Source organism: Penicillium angulare (genome assembly GCF_028827245.1).
Source record: "Penicillium angulare strain IBT 27051 chromosome Unknown utg000012l_segment0_segment0, whole genome shotgun sequence".
In the NCBI taxonomy this organism is placed as follows: Eukaryota; Fungi; Ascomycota; class Eurotiomycetes; order Eurotiales; family Aspergillaceae; genus Penicillium; species Penicillium angulare.
In genome coordinates this window covers 926,000-948,579 of record NW_026623171.1, presented here as the reverse complement: position 1 = coordinate 948,579, position 22,580 = coordinate 926,000, and the positions used below count along the sequence as shown (strand labels likewise).

The window sequence follows — 22,580 nt, the reverse complement described above, 5'->3', positions numbered from 1 at the left end:
ATAGGATGATATCGATCTATGCTATTGAAGATGTAGTAGAATATTGGTATACAATTTTGTTCACTGTATCCGATACTTGAAGCTACTAGTACTATTAACTAGGTAATCTCCCGAAATGATTGTGAATCTATCAAATGGGGAAACTCCTTCCTAACCCAATTGTATGGTCGAAAATAGTAAGATATCCATATACTGGACAACTCCAACTTGACCCAATTTAATTACATCATGTTCTCCCATCTGCTCCACAACCCTTATCGCGCCCTGCGGGGGTGAGCATGCATGATAAGAGAATCTTCCACGTCGGGTGGCCATCCCGACATTACTTTCTGAACTACCCCGCAAGTCCTAGTTCATTGATATCGGGGGAGAAGATCGGATATCATTCGTACGTTGGTATATTCTCAATTTCGGTCCTTGAAACCGAAATGCCTGTTACAGCTCGTGGATTGAAGGCGAAGAAATGCCAAAAAGCGTAAGTCGCCGTTATGTGTCAGTGAAACAATCTTAGATGAGTCGCTAAACTAGTTCTAGATGTACACGATGCCGTGGTATGAAAGTAAAATGTTCCGGCTCTGAACCTTGCACTCGATGTGCCCGTAAAAAGCTGCACTGTCACTTCCCTGCTGAGGATGTGCGTATCTCGGTTTCGGAGCGGTATGTTCCCCTGCGAATGAAATTGACGAGCATCAATTGATGATCGCCTGATTTTTCAATTCAGGTATCTTCGGCATCTAGAGGAGCAAATATCAACAAGAAATAATGGATTAGCTCCTTCAGATGCAGCGAGACAGCCTTCCTACGATCGTAGAGATGTCAGTGATCTGTCGCCACCAACCCAGACCTTTCTCTTAGAGGAGCAGCGATGGAAGGGATTTACTCAATGTGTGTCGTTGATCTCTCACAGAACTACAAGTCAGCTCACTAGATAAACGTATAGCTATGGATGCTACTCTTCGTTCGACAAATACCTTGTCAGCAAGAAGTCTTGAAGGCGACCCTGATGTGGAGCAAGATGGCCATCGATCCCGTTTCTCTAGAAACCCTCTAGTGGATAACAATCCACAGTTTGCAAGAACGCCAGATGGTCGATTTTGTGAGTGACCCTAGCCAGATTTTATAAGTATACTCACCTAATTCTTCAGGGTACATGGGCCCAACATCATCATGGTCATTTTGTCGGCGAGTTCTAGCCCTCATTGGCCGTCGAGTTCCTGAGTCCAATTGTCCTCCAGATCCTTGGCATTTAGATGGAATGGCTTTCAAGCTGCAATGGCGCCCAGCATCTCCTGATGAGATTCCTGATGTTTCAAATCTACCTCCGCTTGATTACGCGCTCTTCCTCTTCAATACGGTCAAATTCTATTTCGGCTTCCTATCATTTATGATTGACGAAGAATCATATCTTCGAGATCTCTATGAGTTTTATGAAGATCCCGCCGAGAAGGCGACGGGATCGAGGTATTGGTATGCGCAGTATCTTCTTGTTCTCGCTTTTGGAAAAGCATTCCTCTCTCAGAAAGGTTCTTCGGGTACGCCACCAGGACATCAATATGCTGCAAGGGCAATGGCTCTATTGCCTGACTTATCGGGAATGCATAGAGATCCATTGACTTGTATTCAGGCTTTGAGTCTGGGTGCGGTGTATCTACAGTCAATTGACATGAGACGAGCTGCATTTCAACATGTGAGTCTGTGCTGGACATTTTAAGCCTTACATCGGTTATACGCTAATTTGAAACTTTTCAAGATTGGGCATGCTTTACGTGGATGTATTATTGAGGGAATTCACAGACATGTCCCGGAAGATCTTGGTGGGCCCGAGCTTTCTCGGCGGTGCAGAACAATTTTCTGGGTGGTTTACATGCTAGATCGAGAATTCTCCGCACTAATAGGGGCACCTAGTTCCATCAGAGATGAAGATATTACAGTCCGGTTGCCGGCGGAAGTAGAGAGCTCTGTAGAGCACGTCAATCTTACGCTGCATGTCCGTCTTTCTCGATTAATGGCTCAAATCCTGACAAGTAAGTTACGACGATTCTGATTTTCCCTCTCCGTGTCACAATAGCTAAAGTCCATGGATAACCAGCTGTGTATGGTGTCGGTGATGAATTCAATGGGTCACTCATTCGAAATACGCAATCAATCCTTCACGAGATTGCCGAGCTCTCGCACGATCTGACTGCCTTTCTAAATGAACATTTTCATGGCCTTATAAGTCGGGCATCAAAGATGGCTATTCGACTCATGCTCGCGCATCATCATGTGAGTACATCGTGATATACAAATACTTTACAGTCCTGGAAACTAAATTTTATAAAGTGCATTGTTCTCGCAACCAGGCCTCTAGTTATGTGTGCCTTGCATATGCACATCGAGCGAGCCGAGGAGAGACAGTCATCTCAAACAATATCACTCGCGTCCCCCGTAGCATCACTTTTGCAGTGCTGTGCAGATTCGGCTCAGACTATTCTACAAACTCTCCAAACTTTAGCTGATGATGATTTAATGGGTATGGATCCCTTTCGACATGCATGATATTTACGATACATTACTAGTATACTCGAAGCTTACAACGATTTCTTCTAGATGCATTTCTACCCTTCCAAGTTGAAGATGCGTCTTCGTCTGCTTTTGTTCTCTATCTGATACGCGCAATCGCCCCCTCCTTGATTCCAGATAGCACATGGTGTGATCACCTGGAGTGTGTTCTAGATAAATTGATTTGCAAGGGTAGTGTGGCAGCACCCCTACGAAGACGAGAACTCAGTCAATTGGAGCAAATTCTTGCACCATTAACTCCGAAGCCTGCAAATGATAACTTGCCTCCCGTTTTGATGAACACAGAGGTAGATGCCCATGAAGAGTCTTATGCTGCTGAGCAGGTAGATGTGGATGACGAATTTGAGTGGGATTTGTTGGGCCTGCATCAGTCAGTGAGCCTTCCACCGCAAGAATTGCTTGACCTGGCGGATCAATTGGACATGGAAAGTATTATGCAGTCAGTTGGTGGGGAGGTAGGGTAATTCCATGTCCATTTGGCATAAGGCTATCGAGAGCCCAGGAGAGGAATACATCTTATCAAAATTGAGCTTGCCCTACGCATATGAATCTATATTGCGATTGATACCTAGCAGGTAGCACCTATCTGCTTCTGAAATTTCAAGCGAAACTTATTAAGATAGATACTACCTTACACACGTTCCTCCTTCAAGTTTTCTTCGTTCCTTTCCTATCCCAACATGGCCTCAGCCTATACCTATTTACCTTTCTCGTGAGATAATTACTTTGCTACCTAGGATGGCTGATCCAATTTAGATGGCTTCAATGATGGATATGCTTTGGATTGAAGTGGTTTCGTATCAGCTTGTCATTATTTAGATCGTTGAATATTATCGCTAAAATCAAATGGAGAGAAAATCTGCTACTGGGACTCCCCCATCTCTATATCACTGCTAGTAGATGGTATTGTAGGCTGAACGTTGAAATGCCCCATCCGAATCAAGGAGTCCTGCCATTCAGGCATGCCGGTAGCCTGGACGAGAAAATAGTTGGTTTCTTCAGGAAACCATCTTTCTCGCCGCGTGAAAGCCTTATCACTTCCCTCGAGGGCAGCTCTGCTGGCGCGAGTTGTGCGCGCACGCTTCTCTCCAGTTCCCTGCTCCTGTACCCAGGCTGTGTACAAAGTGTCACGATATACCTTTAGGCGGCCGTCAAAGGCCATGATTGCACGAATGTACGGCGCAAGCTCTTCGGTAATTGGAGCGAGGCAGCCTTCAAATGATGGTGCAAGGCGCCCGGTAGAGGTCCAGTGTCGGGCTCGCATAATTGGGCCAAAGACTTTCTGGTAACCAGGTTTGGTGGATGGGTAGATCTGGCGACGCATGCCAGATTTGGCCCAGCCATTCATTATTCGGGCTGTATATGAAGACTCGGTGTTTTGGACAGGTGAGCGGAACCGACGAGAATGCATCGCGGTTAATGTTAAGCTGATGTCCTCTCCGAGCGAGGAATATTCGGGACGTAAGTCGGATTGCAGGAGCGGGTGAGCGTCCACGTAGTTTGATCGGTGAGATTCCAGCATTGGTGGAATATCGGTATCAAGAGCGTCCTAGTTAAGGGTTAGCTGACGTTTTATAATGGCAAAATGCATGTTGAACTTACATTGGCTTTGTCCAATGTATACCCCGAGGAGAGAATATCAAGCGCGCTCCGGCTGTCCAAGAATTCCGCTTGATGGGTCAATAGATTGAGCTGTTCAAGCCTGTTCTCTGAGTCAAGTTGATCCGCAGGGAGGCTATCATAGTAATCGGGGACACTCGCATCTTCTAGCTCTTGGAGGCCCAATCGCCACCAATGAAGTGTGTTTCGCGACGCTTCTATCTCACTCTCTAAAGAGGATTCAGTGAGAAAGAGATCTCGATTCAGCCATCCCATATAAGGCTGGTAAGTATTGAGACTGAGCACTCGAAGTCGATCACCATTCTCATCCACGTTAGCCTGGGGCGGCCATAAGGGAAGAATCCAGTCTAGCCCTGCTTTCTCACTGCCAACACCCATCTGACACCAGAAGTTCAGTTCGATGAGAGATCGTCGAATGTCATGGCCTGATCCATTGTAAAGGTTATTCATGGCATCTCTTTTCAGGAGATGCCCCTCATTAGCAGCTACAAGAAGTAGGTAGTCGATGGCAAAATCAGGCGGCGGCCTTTGGTAGCGTAATTTGGCATGTAGTGACATGTCCTGAGTGGGGACAAGACTCTCGTCGTTGCAAGTTATCACTATAGGACGACGAGATTGACTAATGAGGGTTAAAACGCCTGTCCAAAAGCTCTTGTCTTCCTCAAAGAGAATGTCGGCTTCTTCGAGAAGAATCAGAGATTGTTTCTGCTCTCTAGGACGTTTCGAATCAGTCTCAGATTCTTGGTTGGTAGGGTCTGCCGCAGGAGGTGCATTTGTTTTCTTTGATGGTTGGTTTTTGAAGAAACCCATCAGGTTGTTTTGCTTAGAATCATCTATCTGAATAGGCTCGCGGTTTTTCGAAGACAAGTCTTCAGATTCGTTCAACAAATGAACCAAATGATTTTGAGTCATGTCTCCAACCTTTTCAAGCATATCTCTGGCGTTCCTGCGACTACCAGGGTTGATCTCGAATACCTCGTAGTCAAGCTCTTTGGCGACCGCATACACCGAGGCGGTTTTACCACAGCCAGATGGGCCGCTCAGAAGGATGGCGTTGGCAAGAGGAGCTTTAGCTAAGTCAGACTGAGAGAAAGCGCCTGGGTCTCCAGACCGCACTACAGTCCGCTGAGTAGAGACCGTAACACCACCAGCAAGTTCATCATCGGAGCCAGACAGATTGTCCATCTCGGATGCCTCTTCTCCGCTGGAAACAATGAAGTCGTCCATTTTATCGGCCTTATTTCGATTTTTCTTTTTCTTTTGGTGCTTATGCTTCGCTTTCTTGTTCTCGTCTGCTTGTTTTCCGGTATCAACTGCTGTAATTTCGAGGTGTTGAAGCCAATCTCGTAGGATTTGTGTCTCGCGTCCAACCTGTAGGACTTCTTCCGCTAATTTTGGGGAATATTTGTGGGTCCATAGTTGAGACTCGTATTTTCCACGATCAAATGCTGAGAGGGAGCTGTGCAATGTTGATCGAAGTTTGGAAATTGAAGGGTGGAGAGAAACCGCAGAAGGCTGGTTGGAGAAAGCCCAAGATAATTGCGCATCAACTGCTCTTTGCAAAACTCTCCCACTAACTGTTTCTCGCACTGGGACCCGCAAAGTAGGTCGAATATTGCAATCGTTGGTCATATCGCTTTTGGCAGCTGTCCGAGCTAAGGAAGTGCCTTTGAGAAAGACGTTTTCGTCGTCGCCAACTCTAATAGCCGGTACTTTGGATTTTTTGCGATCCGAGTGATACTGAATGGGGGTACGAGTTGACAAATTTTGTTTGAAATCATGACATTCAGCGTGAAAATCTCGTGGTGGCCACAATGCGTGAGCAAGCTCTGGGAATTTGTTCTTGGGTCGCCCAAACGGAGAAGACGAGGGGCGATCTGGAATGGCTGAATTGCTGGTGCCGGCTGTTTGGTTGGGCGATGCAATTGCTGCCCCAGCTTCTGCTTGAGGTTTTGTCGGCGGTTTCTTCGCAAAGAATGGATGTGTCGGCTTCGACGGCTTGTTTGCGCCGCGTTTTGAAGGGAGCTTTGGGTCCTTGGCCGGTATAGGCGCATCACGAGAGGTATTATAGACTAGCTTTCCGTTTAAGATATCATCGATCAACTTCCCAGTCTTTCCTTCTTCGTCCGACGTGTACTGTATGGAGACAACTCGACTTTTGACTTTCTGACGTCGTCTGCGGTTACCAGACGATTTGTTTTGGTCAGATATTCCAGGGAAGGTCTTTGGGGGCGAGCCGAGTAATTTGCCATTGGAATTCACCTTGAGCACTTTCCGATCGGGATCAAATGGCTCTGTTGGATTTGCTGACGGTGTGGAAGTTGACTTGTTCTCCTCGGGGGTAGGTTGGGCGATTTCTTGTACGAGCGGTGTCTGGCTCCCCAATGTCTCCGTTGTAGTATTGAGACCAGAGTCTTCCACTGGTGCAGCAATCTCTTGCCCTAGCCATCCTGACATGCCAGCCCTGAGAGAGGCTTCATGTTCCACTTTTTTGGTCTTGTCGATTTTCCGTCGTTTCCTCCGGCTGGCATTGGGATCCTCTTCTGGATTTAAAGCAGAAGGCTCTTGCATCTTTGAGTCTCTCGACATATTTTCGAATTGAATATGAGGCTCTTTCTGGGTTTTCGTTTGCTCACTTTGGGACGGAATAAAGCTGCAAGAATTGGTGGTCGTTGCAGAAGGGGTATGAGACGTATTGGGCTCGACATAGTTCGGTGGAACTATAATGTCGAAGCAGTTAGGTGACGCAGTTCTGATACTGAGTGAGTGTCGATGACAATTACCTTGGTGGAAGAATGGGTGAACTGTCTGCCGCTCGCCCTGTCCCATACCTGGCGGTAGATTCGATACGACAGTATCCATGTGGGATGTTCAGGTACACATTGAGGATGGAGGATAATTATAGAAAGTAAAGGAAAAGATACAGGAGAGGTAGCAGGTGTGATTCAAGAGAAAGATGCGACCGAAGAGGGTACAATTGGCTAAATGCAAGCAACAAGATCAAAACCTCTTCGGTTCGTTATCGCAGGTTATCACTTAACACGGTCGACGCGCTTTAGTTAGTTAACTACCATCTCGCGTCGGTGATTATCTCATCATGATTATCTCACTCCGAGCTAGTCTCAATTCGGCTTAGCCTTGGTGGGCCCGGGCCGTTGTAAGTCCGAATTTTTTTCTGATTTCCTCGTTGGGACTTGTAAAGATTCAATTGCACAGGACTTGAGAGGTCTGGAGTTTATGGAGTTTGTACCTCTCGTGTAATTCAGATTCTCAAGATGGACTTGCAATCCCCATCTATCTTGGCGCAATTGCCGCGCCCGCTTCATGCCTCCACTGGCAAAACTCGTATCGGCGATGTCTACAGTCTGGCCGATGCCAAAAAGCGCAAACGCTATGAAGTTGGCGTTGCTGTGGATGGTGAAGCTATTAACATCTACAATGTATGGGGGAAAATCCTTCTATCTTCCTGAGATGCGTATTTGCTAAATCATGTCACCTCTTTCTAGGTACAAACACCCAAACTTGTCACCTCGTACGCCGTTCCGCCGCAGTCAATTTTCTCTTGTCGCCCTTGTTCCGTCCGTCGAAAGATATCCAAGAAGTCTTTAGTAAAGAGACAGACATATGTCGCAGCAACGAAGCCTGAACAACAGCTCAAATGCTTTGTTGAGGAGATCAGCAATGGTTCTAGTGCACCGGCAATCTCTTCCTCAACAACTACTATCACCGACTCGCGCAGTCCAACGGCATTCATTGGCATTCTTCCTACAGGCCATGACGACGAAGATGAGAAAGACTCCTTTGATGTTGTTACAGTTCATGGAGACGGTCGTATTCGCAGATTATCGGCTGATTTGAAAACGCAACGGTGGAGTATCCAGCACAGCGAAATTTCGAAGACTTCTTCAACTCACACTGTCCAAACGTGCTTTTTGATCGATATCGAGGATGCACGAAAGGCATTGTTCAAGAGGCGCCAGGATCTGGCTGCACTTGCGCTAGGAGACCAAATGACTGATGCAGCGACTGAGCCATCTATCTTACTCATGATTTCGCACCCCAAGGATGCCGTTTCTTTTGCACTTGAAGATGTGAACATTCAAGTTTTCTCGGTGCCTACTAGCTCTGGAGCGCAGGAGGAGAGCCAACGCCTTCATCACCTTCAAACCATTCGAGTACCAGGACCAAGTGGATTCAACAAAATCAACAGCAACGGCCTGCAATGGAACTTTCACCCTGGATCGGCTGGCTTACAACTTTCTTTCGACAAGGGGTTCTTCAGCATCGATATGTCGCAATATGCACCATCTGTCACCTCGCAATTCACTCTAGATGGTAACTTTTCTTCTGTGATGCGTGTCTCTCCTCAGTGCATCATTGGTGCCACCGACTCGTTGGTCGCGGTATACGATACTCAGTACCAGTCCGTGCAAAGAAGCATCGCTTTGAGAGAAATCCTACCAACTACAGACTCGGGTGCGCCAATTTCATTTATAAGTTACTTCGCAAAGCTTGGAATCGCTGTGGGAACGAAAGGAAATGCGCTTATCGCTTTTGATTTAACATCTCTGCATAGCCATTCCGGGCCTTCTCTCAAGCGTTCACGCGATGGTCTTCTTATCGATGCCATTGGGCGTGGTATCGGTGCATCGGCCGGTCAGTGGGATGTGGCATCCAAGAAACACCGCTCCGACAGCATGATCGCATCACACCTCAATTCTCCAGAGAAAATCGAGAAATGGAACAAATTGACAGAAACGATCAGCCTAGCCATGGAATCTAAGGATGCTGATGCTTTCGACCGAGCTGTGCAGACTTACTTCTGTCCTCTTGATTCCCCAACAACCCTGCCTACTCCAGGAGAATATGTTGACCCGGAAACAACTCTGTTCCTGCTCTCTAAAATTTTCATTGCCGAGAATTCAGAATCAAAAACAGATATGACAGCGTCTTCGTCGTTCCATCTGCGCATTGCTCTCTGGCCTCGCATTACTTGTGCTTGGTTGATTAACCTTGGTCACCTGTCTCCTGATAATGTCGAAATTGCGCTCCGACGAGCTTCAAAGCCCCATATTATCCAACCGCTGCCAACCGGAACCTTCACCCAGGCCCTTATAGATTCCGACCCATCGATGAAACGTGTTAACCACGTGCTTGGTGGTTCTTCAGCTTTTACTGTCAACGAGCTGTCATACGCCTTGAAATACTTCCTTGCCCAGGCGCGTGACCGTTCCGGTGCACTTGAAGAGACTGCCCGAGCAATCACCAATGGTGATATCGCTACCCCTACTGAAGAACTCTCCCGTCACTTGGGGAGCGAAACAGCTACTGTAAAGGCAATCTTCAAGGGGTTGAACACTTCGCTCCACAAAATCCACCTCCACCCTCTTTCATCTGTCACAAAATCTCTTCGATCTAATTTAGCGCGCCAGGAGCTCATCTCCATGATTCACCACCTCCGCCTTTCTCTTGCTACTGGTGGTTACATGTCTCGATTCTCCGAAAACCCCCCTACCCCTATTACAATTGACATGGTTACACCTTCCCTCTCTCTCAAGACAATCACCGATCTGCTTACTTCCGCTGTTGATGCTGTTGGTCCTTCTGGCTGGATCTCTGCTCTTCCAAATGTAAATGATCTTGATGATGAGACCGCCTCCACCATTGCTGCGGCCACCCGGGAAATGGATCTAATTGCCGATATGCGTGCTGAGGTTTCTGCCACCTTGGGAGGTATCGAAGAGGCAACCTATCTGAAGGGAATTCTTCGTGAGTACCTGCGCTTCGCCGACCAAGTTGTGGCCTCAAACACAGCCGGCAATGTAGTTGCCAAGGTTGAAGAGGAGCCAGTCGATAAGCCATCCCATCTTATACGTCATGAGAAGCTCAATGGCGCTGATTTGTTGGTTTATTCCCGCCCCGGCGAAGGCGAGGATGGTGTTGATGCTGAGGCCAGCGGCAAAATGCTGCCATTGTCAATGAAGGCTGCCTCCACAGATGTGACTCGCACCAAGGTGAAGAAGTCAACGGGAGAGGCGAAGGTTCGCAGCGATCGTGAGATTAGCTACCTGCGTCGTAAGGAGGCTGGAAAATACTCCTTTGAAAAATTGCTGATTTAATAAGCGTCTGACTCTGGTGGACATACTCTACCCTTTTCATGTGTCATATTCCAATGTAACAAACCATTTACGCATCCACAATTCAATGAGTTCATATTCAAGATCAAGATCAATATATATATCCGAGGCTGTCAGGCAAACCTTGGAATTTCTTCAATTTTAAGAAACTATTTATATAATTGAAATCCCGAGAAATTACCAAATTGCCAAGTACATACATACTACTAACGATGAACCAATGTAAATCTCCAACAAAGTGCTGACCCCAAAATCTTGGACATAGTAGTAGAGTTGTCAAATATCGGTCAAGGGAATCGGGCGGCCATCAGGAGTCGAGAGTGGGACCAGGCCAACACATCGGCACTATTGGTTGTTAGTGGGGAGTTTGGTTGGAGTTTAATAATACAGTAGCCAAACTAGGCCAATGATTTTGAAAAGGACTCGAGGACTCGAACATTAAGCTGATAACTACTATACACCCCTGCTCCTCACGGGCTGGGATTTGATGGTGCGCGCACTGGCAAGCGTCGCCAGATAAACAAGGAGCTCAAGTGGAGCTGTCTGCTTGGACCAACACCGCATCTCCGCAAATCCCCAAACTGTTCATCTCAGAGCTAAGAGAGAGGGAGAAAAAAAATTGGTTTGATTACCTTCAACCGCACGTCTCCATGGGAGGCTTCTTGTGTTTCATTCCTTCTGTTCCAAGGTTTACACCGGAGCGCGAACCGGCAGTGACGCGCGCCTCAGCCGTCAGATCATAACAAACCGATTTGAATTGAAAATGAGCAACCAACCATGGCTGGACAGTCTGTCAGACGACTGGGAATCGGTACCTCCCACCCCTACCACCCCCGGCCCAGCTCCTAAATCTGCCTCCAAATCCATCTTATCTTCTCCACGGCGAGGTAGCGTGCAGAATTCCCCCAGTCGCATTCCTGTGCCTGCTGCACGCCGATCTGTGGAACAACCCTCCCCGGCCAACGACAAGCGACATCAACATCATCAATGTGGAAAGGTGACCAGGCCGTGTCATTTCGTTAAACGTGAACCTCCTACTCCGAAAACCCCGCGAACCCCCAAAACACCCTCGAAACTACGGTCGCCCGTCCCATCCGCATCTCGCGCAAAGAGCCCTCGGAGTCCAAAGCCAAAGCCAACTCCAAAATCCAACAAATCTACCAAGACCGGGGCGAAGCCCACGCCCGGGCCCGCTGGGAAACCACCCTCAGCCATGGAGACGCGATCTCCGTTACGAGCAGTCTCCAATGTATCCACCCAATCAGACTATGAAACTTCCGATACTGTCCAAATAAAACCAAAGAAAGATCAGAATGAACGGGGCGCCACGCCTGAATGGCGGAAACGACTGGTACGCGGGGAGATTTCAGTAGGCGACCAACGCGATCTGTTTGCGCCGATCGGACTAGAGAGTGTATTTAAGCCCCCCACGCCCAGCTCTGGAAGCGCCCAACAAGAGTCAATTCCGTTCACGAGGCAAGATGAGCAGCTGTGGGATTTTACAGACGCGGGGTCTAAACAAGAGAGCACAAGGGACGATGGTCCTGAATATGAGGATTTTTCTGAACGCGTCGAAGGTGACCACTCGGGTACTGGCATAGAATCGCCATTTGGGACAGTCAATCACCGAGCACCTTGGGCCGACAAGCAGAGTAACTTCATCGACCGGTCGGAATTGTCGCAGAGAGAGGATACCGGCATTAGGACTGCCAGTGGATTGGAGGACCTTCGCAATGAGGGAATCACACCGATTACATTTACCCGAAACAATACGCTGGAGGGCCATGCCACGTCCGAGGTGATCAAGTCGGCATTAAAACAAGTTACCAATAAGCTGGAAAGCCTGTCAATGGACACTAGTCGCCCAGACTCACCAGCTAGTGACAGCTTGCTCTTCTATAACCATAGCGAACCCCGGCCCGATGGCTCACCGCATGAGGACAGTCTGCTTGATGTGACCAGTCACTCCTTGCCGCAAGATTTGTCGATGGGCACATTGGACTTCAGTCGTCGCAAAACCCACCGTCCCTTCCACCCTCAGTTTTCACCTTCGCCCTTTCCCTCTCATCGCCTCTCTCCCGCAACCCTTGCCAACGCCAAAACTCGCAGTTCCCCTCTGTTCAACCGCTCACAGACCAACGGTTCTCCAATATTGCCTCGTCCCTCTTCTTCCCACGTTCGCCCATCAACTTCTGGAGATGCAGAGTCGAAACAAGGAACAATGCCGTCGTCAGGAAGCCCACTGAAACTATTTGGGGAGCATGATACCTTCACGAACAACAGACTTCTACGGAGGATGAGTCAATTCGAAGAAACATTCGGAGATCAGTCTGGCTCGGATGAAGAAGAGCCGCCATCACCATCAGAAGAGGCACGGCGCAAAGGCGAGAGCCGTAGTCTGCTGAGTGTGCGGCATGAGCCATTGTGCGAGATTTCGCCTCGGCGACATGATCGTGGCCCCTCTCGAAATATCATACAGCAGCGGTTGACACGATTTGGTGATGGTGAATTAGACAAATTCGACTTTTCAGACACTAGCCCATATGAGCATAAGATTAAGTACGATGAGCCGAAGCCGCTTTCCCGACCTACTTCCCGCAGACTTTCATCGAATCGCCAGCAATATCTTTGTCGAAGCTCGCAGCAAGATTCGTTGCGATACGCCAGATCAGCAAGCTCTGGCTTTACTCGAAAACCTTCAGCCTGGACTCGGCAAAGTTACTTTGACCACCTGAAAGACACCAAAGGGTCCGCGCGTGTGAATCAGATAGAAAACTTCGCCTTTTCCGAAACCAAAAGAGTGCCCAAAGCTGCAGCTGCAGATCCAGTTCCCAAACGCCGAAGAACCATTCTGCGAAATGACGGTGCAGAGCCTGAACGCCCTTATAAGAATGGTGAACACGCCCCAAATTTTGGCGACAGTATGTCATTGCTTCAAAGAAGCTTGATGCAACATGGTGTACAGCTTGAAAGCGGAGAATATCTTGCCCCTCCTGGCCTTTCCCAGTCTATGCAGCGGCCCAGGACCCCGACACCTAGCCAGATACGGTCAAGGCACGAACCAAAGATTTTATCCAGCAGGCAATATTCTGAGTCTAATTTTGAGAATCTTGATTACTCTGATTCATTTTCTATCGAGGGTGATCTCCATATACCATTAGTCAAGATTACAGGAACCAGTGATTCGTCGCGCAAGGGATCTATCACTACCCAGGACTATCTGAACGAGGCGACGAAGATCATGGAGGTGATTCGAGCCAAGGGTCGTACCGTGCCCATGACAAGTCTGCAGGAATCCGATGGAGACAGCGAAGCCGAAGACGGGAGTTACGATGACGAATCCACACGGGAGGCATTTTCTCGTCCTCCGAGTCGAGATGGCACAAACACGGATCTTCGTAGGACGAGGGAACCTAAGGAGTTAAACCCCCAAATTCTCAATTACTTGAAACAATATCAAGAAAGAGAGGATGGCGATTTCGCTACCGGTGGATCAATCGGATCACTCAATAAAACAGAGAGAGATCTTGGTTCAGAGGCTGGACCTCGACGACTGGTTTCGGGTACGAGGAAACGAAAGCCAAGCATTGCTGGTGATGATATAGCTGAAACCATTGCTCAAGATCTGATGACGATCAACACTCAAATGTCTGGTTTTAGTGTACACTCCGTTCCGACTGGCTCGTCCCAAAACTCACAAGTGAAAGGAATGCTGTCTTCCGATATGGTTTCTCATTTGATTCCGGAGCAAGTGAATGGGTTTACCTATGACCGATTCAAAAATCTATGGATCAGAAACGATGGGACAAAAGCAGCTCCACGGGTGGCTCGCGACGATGACAACGACCCATTCCAAGATATCCCCGACTTGAGTGTAGATGAGTTACAAGAAATGATGCGAGTAAATGCCCTTGCTTCACCCTCTAAGCGCCTGTCAGTGGATGGGACAGAAAACCATCCAGATGGCCCACTTTGTGTTGCCAGTGGCTCGCCAAAGAAGCCTGGGAGTCGTCCGCAGACACGAGATGGAGAGCCTTCAGTCACTGCCAGCTCCACTCGATCTAGAGCCCCCCGTTTGGGCTCAAGTGTGTTAAACTCCGGAACCAGAGCAACTTCCTGGAGCACCGAGGAACCGCAGCTTAAGAATAACGCCGAGGAAAATTCTTCTACGCAAGATGTCGACTCTAGAAAACTGCCTCAAATCCAGCCGAGCCCAGATGCAAGCATATCATTTTCATCACCTGTTGCTCCAGACCCTTTGTACACTGACAGCGACCATGCCCGTGTTCCTGATGAAAATTTGAGACAGTCGTCTTATCCAGAAGGCACAAAGTCCGATGATCAATTGCATTCTAATAATACCACCGCCCGGCGTGAGGCCTCCGTAGCGGGTCAGCCATTTGTCAGACGTCCTATCTCCCGAATTGAGGAACGAAATGAAGAAGCGGCTGAAGATCTCGGCGTTGTTCGTACCCATGAATCTATGGCTATGCAGCAGACCCCTGGCCTCGGCGCTGGCGAAAGATCACTGGTTCCCATACAGTCTGGCGAGCATGACAATAGCTACAGTTTCCACATGAGCCCATTGGCTGAATTTTCGGTGAACCAGCCAGATCACCAGTTAAATCTGGACATGAGTTATGTGGCTAATCGCACTAATCCCACCTCGCTGAGACAAGTACATGGTACATTTGCGCTTGCAACTGAAGACTTGATCAAGCACATCACAGATGTTGAACCATATGAACCCTATTGGGAACATGTGCGCCGTTTGGTCTTGCGCGAAAAGGGACTGATCACGCTGCACAAACTCAGCGATTTCTGCCCTCGTCTTGAGGATCTTGATGTTTCCGATAACGATATTGGACAGCTCAGTGGTGTTCCCACAACTCTCCGAACCTTCAAGATTCCTAGGAATTGTCTATCAAATCTGACTCCATGGAGCCATTTGACGAATTTGCAATACCTAGACATATCCGGAAACGATATTGAATCGCTTGATGGGTTTTCCGGTTTGGTTCATCTCAGGGAACTAAAAGCAAACGACAATCAAATTCGCAATATAGACGGCATCCTTGACTTGAATGGCCTACTAAGCCTCAAACTGAGTAATAACTCGTTGGCCATGGTGGATTTTGAAAGATCAGAGTTGTGAGTTCCTTACCAAGTCTCCCATGTGGTTTCCTCGTGCTAACATATTCAGAACTCGACTTCGAGACCTTGACCTGAGCCATAATTGTCTAACCTCTGTGCTAAACATTGACTGGTTACCTTCCCTCGCCACCCTTGATGTTAGTGCCAACCAAATTTCTCAATTAGAGGCATCGTCATCTCTTATCAGCCTACGGGCGCTACGCGTCTCTGCGAATCGACTGCAAGAATTGGACATGAATTGCTTTAGCTCTCTGAGCCTGCTATATGCTGATAACAATGGTCTGTCAACCATTACCGGCCTGGAGCACTGCCACAATCTTGAGGTGCTTTCTGTGCGTGAACAGACCCAATTGGCAGACAATGGCTCGGACTGTATTCTGGACCTTGACCTTGGATCTGTGAAGGATATTCGGAAGGTCTTTTTGTCGTCAAACACGTTGACAGCCCGATGTCTCTCACCGTCATCTCCCCTTTTACGACTCCAACTCCTTGATATCGCTGCATGCACTCTCCCCTCTCTCCCTAGCACTTTTGCTTCACATTTCCCGAACCTTAAGGTGTTGAATATGAATTTCAATTCTCTCAGTGAGCTAGAGCCCCTGGTGGGAATGAATTGCCTCGCAAGGTTGATGATGGTCGGCAACCGGCTTGCTAGAATGCGACGCATATGTCAGATCTTGAGCCGACTGGGCAGAACAGGACGGGGTAGCGCATGTTCCCTCCGCAAACTCGATATCCGTGGCAATCCTCTTACTGTTGGCTTTTACCCTCCAGCCATCACCGGAAATGGATCTAATGTGGATCCTAAAAAGATAAAGGCACAGGAGAAAGCCATCGCGCAAAGACAAGGAACCCGTCAAGACCTTTCGGACGCTTTAGCTGACCTTGATCACATTGATCATGTTACTCAAGCAGTCACCTGGGAGGATGGCGTGAAGCCGGAAAAAGACATTGACATCAATGACCCATTTACCCTCCCTGCTGCGGATCAAGATGTGGATGATAAATACCTCAATCACTTGGACCGTGCGACTCGACTTCGTCGACGTGTGTTGGAACTTTTACTCTATGCGGGAACGAGTGGCTCTCTTCACACTTTGGATGGTTTGGAGCTTCGTCCAACACTTGGTGGTGAGTCCTCGGACATGGGCCAGGCATGGACCAAACTTGAGGAGTTGGGAGTGCTTCGAAGAAAAGCGATTACTGGAAGGGAATAAAAATTATTTCGTTCGACTATTCTTAAATAAGTGAAGGAAGGAAGGCGTGGGACTTGTGTTTTATTATGTGGCGTTTCCAGCATTTATGGATAGCGTGCATGGAGTTTTGTGTGCTTATTAGACTCTTACCTGAGTTGGATCAGGTCATGCTTAAGGCTTGGAGTCTACAATCTGCATGTTTGCATACTGGGAGTCAGAAGCTTTTGGATCATAGCAATAGTGATTCCTATTTTATTTATTTAACTGGCAGGTTCTTAACCAATACCACCGTTACTCCTTTGCCATGTGATTTCTTTTTCCTACCCCTTCATCCTAAACTCCACAAAGTAAAACAGTCAGCCTCAAGATCGACACACTCAATACTAAACCAGAAAATCCCAAAGGTCGTAGCGGTCAGACTCGAAGGATGAAAACTGGGATTAGCCCGCATGACTTTCGAAAGCACAACAGAGAGCCGACACACCGGAACATGTAAACTTCACTTGTGCAGCGTCGGAGACACTAGCGGGGGCACCAAAAGAGTTCCCCCATTGGCTCGAGGAACCCAACACCCAACCCATCGGGTCCAACGGGATCGGCCCGCGGGCCCAATCCTCTGGGTTCTGGGCTTCGGGGAACTACCACGCTGCATATCTCTTACCAAACCTGGAATGATTCTCACGTACAATTGATGCGTGCCTAGACGGTATCAGTGGCTTGCACTAGTCTGCATAAGTGCCTTGGATGAACCGAAGTCTGAACGGGTTTCTTTCCCTTGTCCAATCTCCACTTCAGCATTATCTGCTTTGGCCTCGCTGATCTATCGGTAAAACCCCTTCGGAGATTACTGTTTCGAGGCTGAGTTTGTATTCGTTACTCCTGTCTCCATCGTGAAGCGGATGGTGGGATATGCAGGTTGGAATTGGATTTTCACTACCTTCCCGGCTGAATTGTTTTTTTGTCTGCGTAGACGTACTTCTTTCTGCGAAGACGTGATGTGTCCTTTTCTTAGCTGCGTTCTGGGCCTCAGACTGGGGGTCATAAATACTTAATACCCCTCTTTGGATAAAAGAGATGGTCGTTTCAGGTTCGGGTCATTCTTGGATCCACTATTAGACGGATGGTTGTTCACTGTCTTCTCTGAATATGTCATTTTGCTCAGACTCAAGCATCTGCGGGATTTATCCCATCCTCTTTTTGATTTCACTTTCCATTGTCTTCATTTATATATGGAGGCTTTTCCAGGTCGGATATTCAAGTCAGTTTCATACGGATATTCGCCAGGTAAGCTCAGCTAGTTTCCAATGTTTTTATATATCAAAGATCGCCAATCCTAATGTGAAGCCACGATGTACAGGATGAAGCAAAAATTTTAAATAAAAGGCCCTCTGATTATGACGAGCTAAAAAGTCTCCGCAAGAGAAGGGGCTTTCGATGTAAGTACATCCACCCTCTGGCATTTTGGATGCTAATCTTTTAATTGTTACTAGATGATGATCAGTAACGACGACACTCCCTCTACATACACGGTCTTCCACACTTGAGCCACTGGAGGCTTACTGCATTGTCGGATTACGGCGGATGATAACGTGGTGATTTGTATGCTGGTGCGCATACTTGCCATTTTATTAGGTACTGGGTGGTCTCCATTGCTGCTTCATGGGTCGAACAGCTCTCGAGTACCCCTCAAAATAACGAATAGACGTGGAACTATTGATATTGCAACACTTGGCCATTTGAGAAGATACGAAATATAAAAAAAAGGCAATTAATCTCAACCCGTGTCTCAGGTCTATTGTAACTGCATTCAATTCGTAGAGAGTCGCTAACACAAACCGACATGACGCCTTTGAAGAATCCAAATACCAAGATGCAAAGCGGGGTATATACACGTTCTCAATCAGTGATTTATTTCAGCGCCTGGGCACTGGAAGAGATCCCTGGGAGCTTTCTATCCCCTTCTGGCACTTGTCCATAGCCATCGTCATCACTGGGTAGTACCAAAATGCCCTCTTCGCGCCCCATGTCCTGAGCCTCTGCAGAGTCAAAGGCAGCGCGCTCCGGCAGAAGATAAGTAACGTCGATAAAACGCAGCACGCCCGTCATGATAATCAAAAGAACCAGAAGTGCAAGCGCTGACTGCCAACCAACCTTATAATAAGGTGCTTGGGAAGCTGGCCATATCAGTACTTGTGACCACGCAGAGATAGCATAGTACCCAGCAACCGATACGCCAACAATGAGAGTGCGGGCTTCAGGGTCTTGCGGAATCAAATCAGCCAGCCAGGCGAAGATCAATGGAGCCGTGCCCAGACAAATGAAAGAAACAAAATAAGATACGTAAGCAGCAGATATCGGTACAGAATCAGGATGAGTAGTCCAAATACTCATAATGATGCATGGAATGATACCAATAATACCTTGGGAGACGATGAGAGTCCATCGTGTGCGCAAAAAGTCGGATAGAAGAGCCCATATCCAGACAAAAACAACGTTGATGGCGGAGCCCCCAATTGGAATTGTGTTGACTTGTGTCACTGTCCATCTTGGGGTCCCATCTGGTTTCTTCAGTGACTTTAGGAACAGTGAAAAATATACATATCCATATGTTCCTAGAACACTCGCAATGTAAAGAACTGTGATGAAGTATATCACCCAGCTGGAGAAAGCTCGCTTGGCACCAGCCCAGGTCATTTTCTTTGGCTCAGCGCGACCATGACGTGCCAACCGTTCTCGCGATAGTCGAGCATGAGTCTCGTTAAACCAGAAAGCTCGCGGATTTGGATGATTGGGTAAGTCTGGAATCATGAAGAATCCAGCAAATCCCCACACTACCGTGATAATAGCGTTGATCACAAAAAGCCAGCGCCAACCTGCTAGTCCATTGTGCCCATCAAGTGTATTGGTAATTGCTGCTTGTATGGCACCTGACATCATCTGTCCAACGGCTTGACATGAGTGATAAAAGCCCATACGCTTGGCAAGTTCAGTTGGCGTGTACCAGTACACTATGCAAATTTCAATGTCAATATGGTCCTGAGTTGATCGACCATGTTAGAGACTACATTCGACTTACTCAGTAAAGTCATCATGCCGGGCCAAGAACTGCTCTCGCAGAGGCCAAGAATGACTCGAAGTCCGTAGACCTGCTTAGCGCTTGTCGTCATCGCAATTAGACCGGTGAATAAGCCCCAGAGGATCTCCAAACCAGGAAGCCATAAGCTCGGGCGAACATAGGTCAAGATGATTTGTGAAGGAATCAGCATCACGCAGTATGCCGCGTTGAAGTACGTTGTGAACCTTGCGAAAATCAGTGCCAATTCCCTAAAACCAAGCTTCAATTTGAGCAAGTCTCACAGATTCAACTCATTCCCATATAAATGGAGGTCCTCTTTCATCCCCGAAACATATGCATTGTTGATATTCTGCTGATCAAGATATTTAATAACTATGCCTTATTAGTTCTTTGACGCCATTGGGGTCATCAAGGTCTTGACGAATTTCAATTTGACCTACCTTGGGAGAGACACCCAAATGTTAAGAGAAACGCATCCAGGCGTCGGACGAGAGCCCTTTCATCTGGAGAGCGCTCATTGCTCCCTTGCGGATTCTCTACTGGCACATGACTGCGAAAGAGCCTCCGAAGCCCCATGGCGACCGGGACGATAATTCAATAAACTTGGATAGGAGAAATAACAAATTTCGTGTCACTTGATCTGGGACTGGGGATGCGTTTGAAGATAAAGATGTGATGGGAAGTGGGTTGGTCTCTAAGTGGACAGTGATCCCTGCAGATCTGAGGGGAAGCTGCGACGAGCGCGTGATACAAGCTCGTGCATTCCGTGTCACAGGTACCACAGGAGGCCTCCAAGCTTCCAACTGAACGTATTTCATCTTCGCGGTGTAGATCCAGATGGGGCAGCATTACATCCATAGTGGATCTAGTTTATCGTGTGTTTCTCATAGGCTACGAAGATGTGGGTTTCCCTTCAAAGTAGCCTTTCCCCGCACCGCGTTCTCGTTTCTTGATAACGAGCATCAGTCATTCCGAGGGCGATCTTCTTGGAGTCTTTTATTTACGTGCCATCCGATAATCAATGAGAAAAAACCACTTGCGCGCGTGCGTGTTTCATGGTTCTCATAAAGAATGGGAAGTGACAGTTCCAGCAATACCCTGCCGCGGCAGTCCCCTTGTTTGAGTTATTGGCAACGGACAACTCGAGGCTTTCCATACCTCTTTGCGAATAAAAACAACACAGTTCCTTCCCAAATACCATACGTGATTATTGGGTCAGGGATTTCAGGTGCTCTGACTGCGTTTGAATTGCTGGAGGCTGGTGTCAAAGGAGAGGATATAATCATTTTAGAAGCACGCGAAGCTGCTAGCGGGGCAAGCTCCCGGAATGCAGGTCATGTACGCCCAGGTATACGTCTCTGATTATCTTCAAAAGAATAATCTATATGGATTATTTGTGCACCGGCTAACTCGTAATCAGATGCCTTTCGTGGGTTCAGCGGCTATTCAAAGGTCCATGGTCCTCAGCAGGCTTTAGACATTATATCCAACGAGCGACTTGTTCTACACAAAATAAAGGACTTTGTAAATGATCATAATGTGCAATGCGATTTCAACTTTACGACCACATTCGAGGTTTGCATGACGGAAGAGTTCGCAGAGTATGAGAAAGAATGCCTGCAAGCTTATAAACAGGCTGGAGGCGATACTTCCCATATTCAATATTATGAGGGGCATCAAGCCAAAGAGAAAACCAGAATTCCAGATGCACTCGCAGCATATGAGTGGCCTGCGGGCTCCATTAACCCAGCCAAACTGACCCACTTCTTGCTACAATCAGTTACCGAAAAGGGTGTTCAGCTCTACACGTTCTGTGCTGCTACGGCACTAAAGAAGAACGAGTCTGCACCACATTTATGGGATGTGCACACCGTTCGAGGCACCGTGACAGCAGGGAAAATAATTCATTGCACAAATGCTCATGCTGCACTGCTGCTTCCTCAATTGGAACCTTATATAACACCAAACCGTGCCCAGGCCCACTCTTTAGTCCCGACTCCGGCTTTTGCAGCTGCACAGACTCTTCGCAATACATACTCGTTGCGATATAGTCTTTATCACTTCTACTCCTTGATACAGATTCAAGGAAACGGTACTATGGTTTTAGGAGCTTCAAGATCCAATCCGACTTTGAGTGCTGAGACATTAGCTAGTCGATCCAGCACCGATGATAGCCATTACAACCAAGAGATAGCAGACGATGCATTGGATAAGTTTCATCAAATCTTTTCATCTCAGCACGCAGTGAAAGGAGAAGGCTTAGATCATTCCTGGACTGGGATCATTGCCATGACACCAGATTCTGTCCCATTTGTGGGAGCTATCGAGTCTCTTCCTGGTCAATATATTTGTGCTGGATTCAATGGGCACGGTAAGTCTTTCCTGATATTATGTTCAAAATGTCTTTTGTTTGACTCTTAATTATATTAGGAATGGCACGCATGTTCACTAGTGCCCCAGGTGTTGTGAAGCTCGCTTTGGGCTATGACTGGAATGCTACTGGATTGCCCCAGTGTTTTCAGTTTTCTCGGGAAAGACTTGCTCGTCTATCTGGTGAGAACTTGCCTTCCATATGGTAAAATACCTTGTCATTGTCGAACAAAACTATGAACCGTTGTTTTTTTAGATTGTTAAGTACATAGATGGCCAACAAGAGGGATTCATTGTTGCGGAGCGAAGCGAAGCACATACCGGAAAATCAAGAGACACTACACCGTACGGAGTATACGCACTACAGCACTATGCCTTTTACAAGTGGCACCATTAATTAAATCAAACCAGATCAGATCAGATCATATCGAAGAAATCTAGTATAAATCAATTGAGCGACGCATG

The 22,580-nt window shown here is 47.5% G+C and overlaps 6 protein-coding genes across 6 annotated transcripts; 4 read left to right on the top strand and 2 right to left on the bottom strand.

Annotated features, from left to right (window-relative positions):
- Positions 1–228: 228 nt before the first annotated feature.
- On the top strand, positions 229–3,026 carry N7478_013003 (Zn(II)2Cys6 transcription factor; the record flags this gene model as incomplete). Its single annotated transcript, XM_056929213.1, has 10 exons — positions 229–272; positions 353–475; positions 535–657; positions 722–885; positions 941–1,096; positions 1,146–1,532; positions 1,896–2,024; positions 2,090–2,265; positions 2,323–2,512; positions 2,590–3,026. 10 exons carry the CDS (start codon positions 229–231, stop codon positions 3,024–3,026), a joined length of 1,929 nt encoding a protein of 642 aa, XP_056772575.1.
- Positions 3,027–3,424: 398 nt separating this feature from the next.
- On the bottom strand, positions 3,425–7,044 carry N7478_013002 (uncharacterized protein; the record flags this gene model as incomplete). The annotated part of the gene is made up of 3 exons (XM_056929212.1): positions 3,425–4,111; positions 4,165–6,902; positions 6,966–7,044. The coding sequence occupies 3 exons, from the start codon at positions 7,042–7,044 to the stop codon at positions 3,425–3,427; spliced, it is 3,504 nt and encodes a 1,167-aa protein (XP_056772574.1).
- Positions 7,045–7,457: 413 nt separating this feature from the next.
- Positions 7,458–10,301, top strand: N7478_013001 (uncharacterized protein; the record flags this gene model as incomplete). Its single annotated transcript, XM_056929211.1, has 2 exons — positions 7,458–7,622; positions 7,689–10,301. The coding sequence occupies 2 exons, from the start codon at positions 7,458–7,460 to the stop codon at positions 10,299–10,301; spliced, it is 2,778 nt and encodes a 925-aa protein (XP_056772573.1).
- Positions 10,302–11,082: 781 nt separating this feature from the next.
- Positions 11,083–16,690, top strand: N7478_013000 (uncharacterized protein; the record flags this gene model as incomplete). Its single annotated transcript, XM_056929210.1, has 2 exons — positions 11,083–15,470; positions 15,523–16,690. The coding sequence occupies 2 exons, from the start codon at positions 11,083–11,085 to the stop codon at positions 16,688–16,690; spliced, it is 5,556 nt and encodes a 1,851-aa protein (XP_056772572.1).
- Positions 16,691–18,577: 1,887 nt separating this feature from the next.
- Positions 18,578–20,321, bottom strand: N7478_012999 (allantoate permease; the record flags this gene model as incomplete). The annotated part of the gene is made up of 4 exons (XM_056929209.1): positions 18,578–19,677; positions 19,746–19,969; positions 20,027–20,117; positions 20,186–20,321. 4 exons carry the CDS (start codon positions 20,319–20,321, stop codon positions 18,578–18,580), a joined length of 1,551 nt encoding a protein of 516 aa, XP_056772571.1.
- Positions 20,322–20,816: 495 nt separating this feature from the next.
- On the top strand, positions 20,817–22,324 carry N7478_012998 (NAD(P)/FAD-dependent oxidoreductase; the record flags this gene model as incomplete). Its single annotated transcript, XM_056929208.1, has 3 exons — positions 20,817–21,083; positions 21,216–22,116; positions 22,176–22,324. The coding sequence occupies 3 exons, from the start codon at positions 20,817–20,819 to the stop codon at positions 22,322–22,324; spliced, it is 1,317 nt and encodes a 438-aa protein (XP_056772570.1).
- Positions 22,325–22,580: the final 256 nt, after the last annotated feature.